This window comes from Pan troglodytes, chromosome 11 (genome assembly GCF_028858775.2).
Source record: "Pan troglodytes isolate AG18354 chromosome 11, NHGRI_mPanTro3-v2.0_pri, whole genome shotgun sequence".
NCBI lineage: Eukaryota > Metazoa > Chordata > Mammalia > Primates > Hominidae > Pan > Pan troglodytes.
In genome coordinates this window covers 17,892,497-17,906,384 of record NC_072409.2, presented here as the reverse complement: position 1 = coordinate 17,906,384, position 13,888 = coordinate 17,892,497, and the positions used below count along the sequence as shown (strand labels likewise).

The 13,888-nt window shown below is 42.2% G+C and overlaps 1 protein-coding gene across 16 annotated transcripts in view; it reads right to left on the bottom strand.

Moving 5' to 3' along the window:
• The window catches only part of CDK5RAP2 (CDK5 regulatory subunit associated protein 2), a 189,363-nt gene that overhangs the window by 143,926 nt on the left and 31,549 nt on the right, over nucleotides 1-13,888 (bottom strand). For all 16 annotated transcript variants that reach the window (XR_010148469.1, XM_016960336.4, XM_016960345.4 and 13 more), the window contains 3 exon segments: nucleotides 10,630-10,706; nucleotides 3,947-4,070; nucleotides 1,278-1,432 (listed from right to left, as the gene is read on the bottom strand). Coding sequence is in view for 15 of the 16 variants with exons in the window: in XM_016960336.4 (XP_016815825.3) it covers nucleotides 1,278-1,432; nucleotides 3,947-4,070; nucleotides 10,630-10,706 (356 nt within the window). In the remaining variant the exon portion in view is untranslated.

Genomic DNA, 13,888 nt, shown 5'->3' with positions numbered 1-13,888 from the left:
AGGTCCATGGGGAACCCAGTTTCCTCACTCACCCTGAAATTATTAATCATAAAACTTTCATTTTCCAGATCAAAGCTAAGAAAAGATTGCAGAGCACCAAATAAATGCTCGCACCTCCAAATGCTGAAGCTAGGGCACTTACATGGAGGCATGGGCTCTCCCTCTGGGTCTATTTACTTTTCTTTTACAGATAATCCTATCCCAAAGATTAGGATTTGCTCATCTGATTTTCCAAGCAGCAGACTCCAATCTCCACAGGTGGTACCAAGGCAGAAGTAAAAGCAGACAACAGTTGAGGAACCGGGCAGTTAGGCCAAGCACCTAAACAACACAGTAGTGCTAGTCAGTGCAGAGGGCAGGCACCAAATGACCAAGAAAAAGGAGCCAGTCAGTATCCTCCGAAACAGATCATTTGCTTTAGAACAATTTCTATCAAATTCCAAACAAGCTCGGCTCTTCAACAGATAGGTCACAGGTTAGCCAGCAGTTGGACTTATATTTAGTTAACCTTCCATTTAGTGACTGCCAAATAAGGCAAGAGTATCATAATGTAAGGTTTATGGTAAGGAATAAACTCAACTTTCTCCTGACAAGTTTTTACCAAAAATTTGGTTGCAAAATATGATGGGCACTAAAGACTGCCTAAAGGACATATCAACTACCCAATAAACTAGAAGGCACCCATTTTATCGTGGATCATCAAAGAGCTCTGTATTTGGTCTACACTGTTTTATTTTTGACACCTTGCCCTGTACTCATTTGGGCCTTGGGCTGCATTAAAAGATATGATGGAATATAAGTCACACGAAATTCACTGTTATTTCTTGTGGGGGCAGTCACTCACTGTTCACTTTGGGAAGAACCACAAGAGAAATTTCCTCTGATAGTGCCAAGTAAAACTGGGCTTCTCCTGAGTTACTAGCTTGTTTTACCTCATTTACAATGTGAATCTTGTCTCTACCCTTTTTCCTTTGGCTCCCAGGAAGCTTATGGGCAAAATCAAATGCTAACTTTAGTATCTGAGTAGAACTTTTTAGCATGAATGTCTATCGGTAGACAATCTCTGGCCTCATATGACTATGCTATTCCTTTTCTCTTCCTCCTGATTTTATCCCTAGTTTTCTATCTAACTGTGTCGGACTTGTTCCCGTTAGTCACTCAAGTCCTATGGGAAACATGGGGAGAAGGGAGGGATAAAAGGGAAGAAAAGGGAACAATTCTTTCCCCACGCTGCCAGATAATGTGATGTCAGGGTATGACAGGGACAAGAGCCAGACCTGTCTTTCTCATCCAGGACCAGAGCCATCGCCAAGTCCCCCTCGTGCATCTTCTTCATCTCTGAAAGCTTGCTTTCCAAACGCAACCGAAGAGCCTTCTCCGTCTCTGTCCCTGCAAAGGCCTTTTCCAGTTCTGCCTGGGCGGCTGTCACATCCTAGAGTTAAATTAAATGCATTTGATGCAATTTTTCAATACAATTGGGGACATTTTGAAAGGAAATTGGATTAAAATATAAATATTTATGACTTCTTCTCCGGCACATTTCCCCTCCCTGAATTGTACTATACATGGAGAGAATCGGTAATAAATACATTTGCCAGCCATTTTTCTCTCTTGTATCCTGAAGCATAACAGGCATTTCCAATGGAAAAGACTTAACTCTGTAAGAACTGTATTTTTGGTTTTGAAAAATCAGATCAATATTTACAGCTTCAAGAAGAAGAAGAAGAAATGCTCCTCTCAATAATAAACATACATAAATTCCAAAGAGTCACCATAATTTCCATACAAATTCATCCTACACACCCCCACCGCCCTATTTTTTTAAGATAATGACTGAAAAATTCTAAAGTACATTTTCTATATCTCCAAGGTGATTCAGTTGGGAAAAAAAAAAAAAAAAACAACTGTATGTTCTTCCCAAGAGGTCAGAGAAGCCAACAAGGAAATTATCTAAATCATGCAGGCAGTGTCTGTGTTAGGGAAAAAGGCCCTTGTGGTCATGAAAGTGACCTGGGAGTAGATATGAATCTCCAACTACTCACACCAACTGCCTCCAATTACATCACAAAGATAAACATCAAACAGAATTCAGTTCAAAACCCAGCTCTCCCACATACTTGCTGTGTGACCTCAGGTAGTTGCTAAACCTCTCTGAGCCTGAACTTTCCAATCTATAAAATAGGGATAACCACCGTCCCATCAAAGAGCTACCATGAGTCTCTATCAAATGCTTGTTCCATCACAGGAAGCTCAGAAAAAAATGTTGGCTCCCTCCTCCCCGCCCTTGCCCTCCACAGTGCCGCCCCCACCACTATCTCCCCAAGGGGCTTCCTGTCACTCTCAATGAAAGCTGAAAAAAATCATTTATCATATTCTTAGACAACAACAAAGCCTGTTATTTACTAAATGCCAGGCTCTGAGCAAGGAGCTTCATTCGTATTATCTCCCATCTGCATCCAACCCTAAAAAGTTATATCCTAAGACAGTAGAGTATAGCAGTTTAGAATGCAGGTCTGAAGCCAGACTACCTGATATTTACTGCCTGTGTGACCCTGAGCAAGTGACTTAGCCACTCTGTGCCTGTTTCATCATCTGTTTAAAAAAAAAAAAAAATGAATGAAAAAGGATGACAGAAGTATTCACCTCACAGAGGTTTATTGAAAAGATCACCTTCCTGTCTATAAAGAGCTTAGAAGGATGTCTCATACAATGAAATGGTAAGCCCACAATAAATTGTTAATACCACAATTATTATTACAATTACCACTGCAAACCAGGTATCACTGTCATTTTACAGATGACGAAGCAGAAGCTCAGGGTAGGCAAATACCTTATCCTAGGTGATAAAGCTAGTAAGTGACAGAGCAGAGACCTGTCACTCCAACACATGGGAAAGCACTTACAGGGAAAAACAAATGAACCAGTAAGTTAGATCTCATAATTACATTTTCGCTAAAATTCAGAATTTGTGATCAGGAGAACCTTCATGTGGTTCTAGTTCTACCACTTCTGACCTGTACTATGTTTCTAACCCTCTCCAAGCCTGTTTAAAACACAGGTATTTTGGGCCTAATAGCTACATAACCCCAAGAGGACAATTTAAGGGCTGATATGAACATCATAAATGGAAAATTGTAAACTGCAAAATACAGTGCCTGCTCTTTGTATCCAGAAGTGCTTTTGGTGCCATTTCTCTCCATATCTAAAAAGAACCAGTTTCAGGTAGAGAAACTGTGATAAAACAAAAGATTTCAAAGACAAAGAATTAAATAGTATTACTTAATACTAGCTTAAAATAGATAAGGAGACAGGATTTTTTAGCCAGGAAACATCCTGACTCCCATCACAGTGACAGGAAATACCTAACTGAGAGTAAACAGAAGAAGTGACATGCAGTGCCTAATAGAGAAAAGACATTCCATGAGCACCGGCAGGATGGTTAGAGGGAAGCCGGATACCAGGGACCAGAGCTGGATGGACACATGGTAGCCTAAAGGTCAGAGTCTGGTTCCAGGCTTGACTAATGTTAGGTAAGTCATTTCCCTTCTCTGGCCCTCAGCTTCCACATCTTTAAAATAATGGGGCTAAACTAGACAATAAGCAGAGTGGTGCTGTAGGAAGAGCATGGGCTTTAAAATCCGCATAGTTAAACCCAGGATTAAAGCTACTAGTATTAGGTTAAGCCTATTAAACGAGTTAGTACTTCTCTCTGTATCTCAGGGATCTTACACAGAAATGAGGACTACAATGGCCAGTTTGTGGGTAAAGGGGTTATAAATTATACATATAAAATGCCTGAAATGGGGCTACAATCCAGGAGATGCTCAATAAGGGTGGCTGTTGTTTCTGCTGAAACTGACGGTTTATAAAAACAGAAACAAACCTGTGCCAGCCTATGATTAACCCACTATAAGAAATACACTGCACTCAGGATTTCCAGACTTGCCTTTTCTAAAAGGAGTATTCTTTTGGTTAGGAGATCTTCCACCTGCTGCACCTTCTTTCGAGCATCTTCTTTCACCCGCTGGATTTCAGAGCCACCTGCTTCAGCTAAGCTCTCAACTGCTTTGCTGTAAAAAGGGGCACAGGGGTAAAACATGCAAGGGTGATGGTCTGATGGTTATTTCACAGCCCCAAAGAGACAAGGAATATTTGTTAGTCATTTCTCCCACAGACCTGTGCTGAGCTTCTTTTTCTTTAGCTTAATATTTATCATTTAAAAATACAGATAAGAAAAAAGTAAGAATCATCCATAATCTTGTCACTCAGGATAACTAAGTCAACATTTTAGCATATAGCCTTTCAGACATTTTCCACAAAAAAGAACCATTTAGTACACATCAGTGAATTGATCTTATTACTTAATATACTATAAACATTCTTTTGTGTCAATAAATAAAAGTCTATATCATCATTTTTAAAGGCTGCATATTAATTCAATGTATGAAATGTACTATAGTTTACTAAATCAATTCTCTATTTTTACAACATTTAAATTGCTTCTCATTTAACACATTGTATCTGACGATACTCAAAGTTCTGACAACAGTGCCTGGTACAAAGTAAGTATTCAATAAATGTTGGTGATACTGTTTACTGTAATAAGCAATGTTATAATAAAAGCATCCTTGTGTGTCTACTATCCAGTGACTTCCTGAGAATTGATTTCTAGAAAGGGAATAGCTAGGTCACATGGTAAGCCCACTGCTAAGATTCTGGATAGCTATTGCAAAATTTCTCAGCAAGGGGCTTCCAACAAAGTACACTTCCACCAGTGGTGCAAGGAGGGCAGAGAGCTGGTCTGACAAACCAACATGCAAAGGAGCAGTATGCAACGAAGTCTGTATACTTCATCTTCTGCCAACTGAAGAGAAAAGCATTTTAAATGCATCAGGATCAATCTGTTTGCGCACTAGCTACCACTTAGGGCATAAAAAGGGGAGGTTACACAAGCAGCCCGTACTCCGTGTTACTCTAACATAAAACACAGAGTACACACTGCTAGAGCACCATGGAATATTCTCTCCACATGACCAGCAGTGGTGGGAACGGCACGCCCAAATCAGACGCAGGACTACAACCACCGATGCCAGAAGATAAACAGTGTCGGACATGACTCTGTAAGACTGTATGAGCAGTCCTCGTCAGATTTCTAAAATGATTGCAGGTTTCCAGAAGGCAAAATAATAAAGGAAATGCTTCCACCTAAGGCTGGTTTCTCAGAAAAACTGCAACAGAACAAATCTATTCACCACCAGCTTCCCATGCCCTACTTTAAAGATATATAAAATGTTTCCAACTGAGAGCCATGTGATCACTCATATGTACAAGCCATGTGAATTTTTTACTGAGAACAATGGAAAGTCAAGAGGGCCATACTTGTTGTCCAAGTCTCAAACATGAGCCGCCTGAAAATAAAGACTTTATTAATATCTTTTTTCTTTTCACCAATAAAGCTTCAGAAGGCCCCAGTGTCATATCATTTTAATGGAATTCAATGTGAACAACTGGAAAGAAAGAACATGGGCTCTGAAGCTGGACAGATCTGCTTCTAAATTTTTACTCTATTATGTCCTCAGTGTGACTCTGGGTGAATTACCTAGCCTCAGTAAATTACCTCTCACACCTCAGTTTCCTCATGTGAAAAATGAGATGATTACCTCTCAGAATTAATGTGCTCACACACATCGGCCTGTTCCTCTCTGATCAGAGTGCTCTGCACACTAGCCCTTGGCCTCTGAGGCCCACACAGGAGCTCTGAGGCTCCTGCTGAGCTGCTGTGAGAGGCCTCATGCTACCCTCTGCTGGGGCCTCCGCTGGCCACAGCCAAGGCGCCTATTTCCATTTCCTGATTAACACCATTGAATGCCATCACCCCCCACTCCCGGGGCTCATTTTTGGATCACTGTCTTGAATTCACAGTGATTCACAATCATTTCTATCACTCCTTGAGGAGGATTATACACGGCCAAAAGAATTCTGGATGAGAAGCCCTTCCTTCCCGAGCCTTGGCTACAGGATTTCTCCAGGAATGAATTTCTGCTACCCACTCACCAAGGTTTGAGGCCTGGGGCTTCATAGAGCCTCCTCTATAAAATGGCTCATCTCTGCTACCCTTTCCCTTACCCCTCCACCCTGCCCACCAGAGTGCAAATAGGCCGTCTCCCTCCTATCAGCCCAGATCTAACCTTTGTGTTTTGCTGTCTAAATCACATACATTGTCAAGAGGCTGATTACAATTTTTAACAAGTACTATTATTATTCAGTTAGTTTGAGTTTTAGTTATACCAGTAAAATATATTCCCAATAATAAATGTTCCAACTTTTCATTTATCATCTTTGTGTTTTACAGTTTCTGTGGCAATAAAATTTATACTCAGTAGTATGGTACAATTTTCCTCTACTAATGGAATTATTATTTTTGTTTGTGTTTTAAAGCTACAGAGATAAAATTTACTCGCAACAATATGACTGCTTTCGTTTTTTATGTCCTCTTATTGTAACTGATAAATATAACAATGGAAAACCAGCCAACAAATATGTTTATCTCACAGCAAGGCACAGCACACTCTGGAGGCAGAGCGGCCGCTACACGTTTCCCCACTCCTCGAACCTTGGTTTTCTCTCCACTCAAATGGGAATACTGACTGCCCACATAACTGATCAAATGCAATAAAGCCTGCCAAGCGCCAGATGCAGGATGTGGAACAAAGAAGGATCTCAATAAGTGTTAGCTCCCTCCCTCGACCCTTTCTTTCCTTGCAGAATCTGGGCTAACACACAAGGTGGGCAGCAAGACCTGAGGAGAGGAAAGGCTGAGAGAAACTGGTTTCATCTAGCTTTCTACAAGAAAGCCAGATTCTATAAATGCCAGCCTCACTACCCTTTTTAATTCTCCACATTTCCCCTGGATTCTTTTCATTCTAATTATGGTTCTTCAGGAAAAAGCAGGGGATTTTCCTGTGGCAGATGTCATATCCTGTCCCCACGCCCCAACAAAAATCCTAAAACTGAAAAGGGGAGTTGAGGGTATTATATTAACATAGATATTTTCCATCAACAAGTATCCACCATAGACGTACTGCTGGGTGCTAGGAAGCTAGGGTTAAAGAGAAAAGCACGGCCAGGCATGGTGGCTCACGCTTGTAATCCCAGCACTTTGGGAAGCCAATGCAGGGGGGGATCACCTGAGGTCAGGAGTTCCAGACCAGCCTGGCCAACATGGTGAAACCCTGTCTCTACTAAAAATACAAAAATTAGCCAAGCATTGTGGCGCATGCCTGTAATCCCAGCTACTCGGGAGGCTGAGGCAGAAGAATCACTTGAACCCGGGTTGTACTGAGCCGAGATTGTGCCATTGCACTCCAGCCTGGGCAACAGAGCGAGACTCCATCTCAAAAAAAAAAAAAAAAGAGAGATAAAGAGATGGATACACCTAGCAGTTCCATGGTAGATACTGTCACTGAACAGATACACAGATACCGTGTATATACAAATATACAATTATCTACATACAAAAATTTAAAAAGAACATGGAACCTAGTGCTGAACTAGAAGTCAGGGACTTAAGTTCTAATACCAGATGTGACCTTCCTGGCTGGGAGTCATGGCCCTTCCCTTTTCCTGGCCTATAGTCTCTCCTCTGTGAAATGAGGGTATTCCTCAAGACTTTCCCAGCTCCCAGAACAATGATGGAATGTAAATGGAAAGTGTTTTATAAACTAAAAAGTGTTACACATAGAGTATTATCATTCTGTACCAGCGAAGTCCATTAAGAGACTGATGCGGGCTAGAGGAAGCCATGCGCGGTTCCAGATCTGAAGCTTTACAAAGGGCTGAGCAATGGAAGGCATTTGGGCTGGGAGGAGAAGAGAGGGGAGGAGGTCTGCTGGGGCAGAGTTAGAGCAGCAAAAGCAAGAACATTTTAGCATCCATGAACTGTGTTTGGAATAGAGTTGGTAGAGAGGAAGCTGGAGCAGTTGGGTCACTGCGAACATTCTTAAACAGAGCTCATGACCTTAACCCCAAACAGGAATCATCCATGACATCTCCCTTCCCATCCATCACCAAGGCCTGTTGATTCTGCTTCCCAAATGTCTGATTCACCCAGCTACTCTGTCACTCACCTCTCACCTCAACCACTGGACTAGCTTCCTGACTGGTCGCCCAGCTTTCACTCACGCTCTCTCCACAATCCACTTTCCACCCAGCATCCAGAATGACCTTTTCAAATACAGAACTCTGATTGTGTCACTTGCTTAAAACCCACGACTGCTTTCCATGTGATTTTAAGATAAAGATCAAAATCTCTAGTGTTCTAGACTTCTCATATTCCCTCAGACCTATACATTCTCTTCTCCTTGAACAGTTTCTCTACTCATTCAACTGGTTAATTCCTACTTATCTTTCAGATCTCATCTCAAATGCCATCTCCTCAGGGACACCTTCCCGGCTACATAGCCACATCTATATATTCACTCCCCTACCTGGCTGGGTGCAGCGGCTCACCCCTGTAATCCCAGTACTTTGGGAGGCTGAGGTGGGCGGATCACATGAGCCAGGGGTTCGAGACCAGCCTGGCCAACATGGTGAAACCCCATCTCTACTAAAAATACAAAAGTTAGCTGAGCATGGCGGCACATGCCTGTAATCCCAGCTACTCAGGAGGCTGAGGCAGGAGAATCGCCTGGACCCAGGAGGCGGAGGTTGCAGTGAGCCGAGATCATGCCACTGCACTCCAGCCTGGCAGAGCAAAACTCTGTCTCAAAAAATAATAATAATATATATTTACTCCCCTACCTATAAATTCTCATAGCTCACTTTATTTTTCCTCATAGCTCTTTCCCCAACTTGTGTTTATATATTACTCCAAGTATTTTGTCACCATCACTTCCACTAGAATGTGAGCCTCATACATCTGTTTGCATCACCACTATATCCCCAGGAACCTAGTCCACTGCAGCACACAAGAGCCACTTAATAAATATTTTCTGAATAAACGAATAAAGCTAGTCAGACCACACAAGCCTGAACAGTTTGGGAAATATACACATATAAACATGTGCACAAGCCTCCAAAATACTCAATCCCATGTGTTGCTATTGAGGAGTGTATGCAAGCCTTTGTGAGCTGAGGTTTCCATGTGTATGAGCTTAACTAAAAACTAGTCCAAGCCAAGACCTGTAGCAGGCAAGGCACTGAGTATGAAACAGACCAAATTCCATTACTGATCTTCAAGCTTGATAAAGCAGATTTGCCTCCCTGCCCAGAAAATAATGTACTTCAAAAAACAACAACAACAATAACAACAACTTGTTAATCTGGTGATATTTATTACTTCATTCACTCATTCATTCAGAAAACACCAAGTGTGCAAGTTCAGCATAACCCAGAGAAGAAGCCTGGGCCTGGCATCCTCTAGTCTGCTGAAAGCCAACAGCAGGCCAGCTTCCAGCTGCTGGACCCTGTGGCAATGAAGGGAATTATACTGGCCTGGCCCAGAGCAGTGCAGCCATGCCCTAAACCAAGAACTCCATGGTCCTGGCCTACCACACCCAGCAGGAACTCTATTGCCAGGACAAATGAAGCATTTCCACATAAGCTTCTGGCTAGGATCCTCGGTGAGGCAACCCTGGAAAGTCTTATTCCACTGTCACAGAACAAAACTTAGCACACTTTGGTGTCGCCACTTTACCCACAACACCCTCCATCACTGTACGTTCCTGGCATGTTATTTTTCACAGGTGTGATGGGCAGCTCACCAGTCTCTGATGAGCTCTTGGAGTAGAGGGGTGGAGGGCTGTCTCTTTTCAGATCTTCGGGCAGATGTTAGATTCGAAATACTTGTGTATTTCACAAGTTACTATGTAATAAATGTTTACAAATGAGTGAATAATCAATTGATTCACAGACTGTATTTGCTGAACTGTGCTTGTTGTTCAATATTTTAATAAATGAAAATACTACTTTTCAAATGTTTTTTAAGGAGGAGAACCTCTCTCAAGCAAAATATTACGAGGGTCCCTAGGACACTTAACAGATCTTAAAGAAAAAAAAAAAGACAGTTACTGTGGCTGAAGCCCCATCCTCTGTCTCCCTGCCTCACCCACAAGGACCCCTTCAAATCACCCCAGGCTTTTACAACAGTAAGAACTGAACTACTGATATAATTAACAACATAGATCAATCTCACAAATATATTGTTGAGGAAAGAAGCCAGACACAAAAGAGAATCTACTATATAATTCCTTTTATATAAAGTTTAAAAACAGGCAGAACTAACAGTGGTCAGAATGGTAGTTATCTTTAGGGGAGAAAGGTGAGCTCTGAGAACACAAAGAGGGCTTCTGGGGGGCTGGCATGTTCTGTTTCCTGATCTGGATGGTAGCTCCACGGGTGTGTTTGCTTGTGAACATTCACGCTGTACACTTAAGATCTGTTCATTTTTCTATAAGCATGGTATATCTTAAAAGCTTGTTGAAAAGTAAATAATTAAGTAAAAACAAAAACCTCCTTGCAGTCCTCAGAGTCCAGATGGAAACCAACTGTCTTAGAAAAGTGTACGGCTCTATTTCACTGACCAACCCAGTGTGGGCGACTTGCAAGCTTTCAACGGATCATGGTACTCACGAGGCTTTGATGAGCAGCTGCTCTCTCTCCTGGAGTTCCCGCTTCAGACTTTCTACTTCCACCTTGAGCTCAATGTTCTACAAAACAAGATTAAGAAAGAAAAGAAACAATGTAAAATAGAGGACCTATGAATGTCAACAATGGGGAAACTGCTTCCAGCACAGACTGACTACAGGATGTTTGTAATAGGCAGATGGTAGATTCCAAAAACCCTCATTAGCCTCAGGGCACAGGGAAAAGGGAATTATTAAACACTGGTGGTCTCAAAAGAAAGACCGGGATTTCGTGAGACTTGGAACAATTATGTAAATGCTCCAAGCTTCTAACAGCCAGAGCATTCAAATATGAAGGCATAAATGTCATACAAGGAAGGCTGATTTAAAAATTGTATGCCCTCCGCCAAGCAAATTTACAAGCAATTCTGCAGTGTGTTTTTCCCATTCCAAAGCAATTACTGGTGGTTGTTTACAATCATGCATGTGGTGGCTGCAGCAGTGGGAACGTGTTACAGTTTAAAAAAAAAATAAAACATGTGGATGGAAAACAGGAGACCACATCATGGCGTGTGTCATTTCAATATAAGATTTCAGGGTTCTCACTTAAAGCTACAACCACATGGGGCAAACTGTCTATAAGGAGCACCGCAATGTTCTCCAACCAAATGTCTTCCTCTTAACTGACTGGAACAAAGGGAGTCGCACACAGCCTTGGGCTTATAACTCACGTGAGAATCCAGGGCAAACGGAATTCAATATGAGACAGCTGAACAGTGGCAGACTTCTCAAACTTATCTACAAATGTATCCCAGACAGAATATTAGATGAACTCAAGTAGTAGATGGGGGTTTGGGTGCATCGTTTGTGGAAGACTGCTGTAAATCTACAATTTCTTGGAAATCTCCCTTTTGTTTTTTTGTTTTTTTGTTTTTTTATTTAGAGGCAGAGTCTTGCTCTGCTGTTGCCCAGCCTGGAGTGCAGTGGTACTATCATAGCTCACTGCAGGCCTCAAACTCCTGGGCTCAAGGGATCCTCCCACCTCAACCTCCTGAGTATCTGGGACTATAGGCGTGCACTGCCACACCCGTCTTTTCGTTTGTTTGTTTGTTTGTTTTACAGATTGGGTCTTGCTATATCGCACAGGCTGGTCTTGAACTTCTGGCTTCAAATGATACTCCTGCTTCAGCCTCCCAAAGCACTGGGCTTACAGCTCCTCTTTTATTTTAATAATCCATGCCAATTTTATATTCTACTCCATAATACATGTGTTTTTTGTTTTTTGTTTTTTTGAGATGAAGTCTTGCTCTTGTCACCCAGTCTGGAGTGCAGTGGTGAGATCTCAGCTCACTGCAACCTCCACCTCCCAGGTTCAAGCAATCCTCCTGCCTCAGCCTCCGAGTAGCTGGGATTATAGTAGGCACCTGCAACCACGCCCAGCTAATTTTTTGTATTTTTAGTTGAGACGGGGTTTCGCCATGTTGGCCAGGCTGGTCTTGAACTCCTGACCTCAAGTGATCCGCCTGCCTTGGCCTCTCAAAGTGCTGGGATTACAGGCGTGAGCCACCGCATCCGGCCATATGTGTATTATTTAAACAAAAATATTTCCAGGCCAGGTGCAGTGGTTCACACCTATAACCCTAGCAGTTTGGGAGGCTGAGGTGGGCGGATCACTTGAGGTCAGGAGTTCAAGACCAGCCTGGCCAACATGGCAAAACACTGTCTCAGCTAAAAATACAAAAATTAGCCAGGAGTGGTGGCGCATGCCTGTAGTCCCAGGTATTTGGAAGGCTGAGGCAGAAGAATCGCTTGAACCCAGGAGGCAGAGGTTGCAGTGAGCCAAGATTGCACCACTGCACTCCAGCCTAGGCGACAGAGCGAGACTCCATCTCAAAAAAAAAAAAAAAAAATCATTTCCAGTAAGATTTACCATCTCACAGGATATGCCTCCCTCCTTTCCGGCAAGCAGCCCTAGAGAAGCAAGTACTTCACATTGAGAAGTACAGCCATGACAGTAAGGTCATAGGTGTGTGAACAAAAGGACATAGGTTTAAATTCTGTCTCTACCCTCTACCAGGAGGAGACCACAAAGTCAGTGGCTCCTCACTTACTCACTCCTTCACGTCACAGAAACTTACCAAGCACCTGTGAAGGACCAACCACAGAAGACACTGAAGTGAACAAGACATGCTAACGTGGAATACAAAACTAGAAGCACAATACTTTAACTGTCCTTAGACATATAAGTCCACAGGGTGAAAAAGCAATGCTTCTCCTTTCTAATCCTCAAGTGTCAAAAACAAAACATAAAAGCTCCCATGACATGGGGGCCTTAAGGACTAAATGAGCTAGCAAATGAGAAAAGCCTCGGAGACAGGGCTCAAAATAGGTTATCTTCTTCACTGTCAAACAACAAGAATTAAAGAAGTCATCTATGAGGCAGAACTTTTTCTTGAAGAAAGTGATCTTTGCAAAAAGGACACTGGGTGACAGTGTATAATATCTTCAAGTGCAATTTTGTGAAAAATGCAGAAACATCCTTCAAACAGAGGATTCTTTTTCCAGCTCTCAGAAGGGTGGAGAGCTTCTATTTATGAACTGATATAATATACTCTACGTGCTTCACTTTCTGATGAACCAACAGGCACTCCAATTTAATACATTTAAAAGAATGAATACTAACATGTCCATTCGGCTATTTTTCTCAAGCCCAATATCTCAAGTTATAAACTTATATACATAATTGTAATTTCCAAACCAAAAGTCAGGGCACCTTCAAAGAGTAAAATGGAATATTATGAAACTATAAAAAAAGGCATCTTAGTGCAATGGCTCACACCTGTAAGTCCCAACACTTTGGGAAGCCAAGGCAGGAGGATGGTTTGAGGCTAGAAATTCAAGACCAGCCTTGGGCAACATAGCAAGACCCCATCTCTACAAAAAGCAAAAATTTAAAAATGCCAGGTGTGGTGGTGCATGCCTGTAGTCCCAACTACTCAGGAGACTGAGGTGGGAGGATACCTTCAGCCCAAGAGTTCAAGGTTGCAGTGAGCTATGATCACACCACTACACTCCAGCTCGGTGACAGAGTGAGATACTGTCTCAAAAACAAAAAGAATAAAGAAATTCATTCTTAAACTACTATTAAAGAAAGATATCATTAAGTAAGGCGAGGCGCAGTGCCTCACACCTATAATCCAAGCACTTTGGGAGGCCAAGGCAGGTGGATCACTTGAGGCCAGGAGTTTGAGACCAGCCTGGAGAAC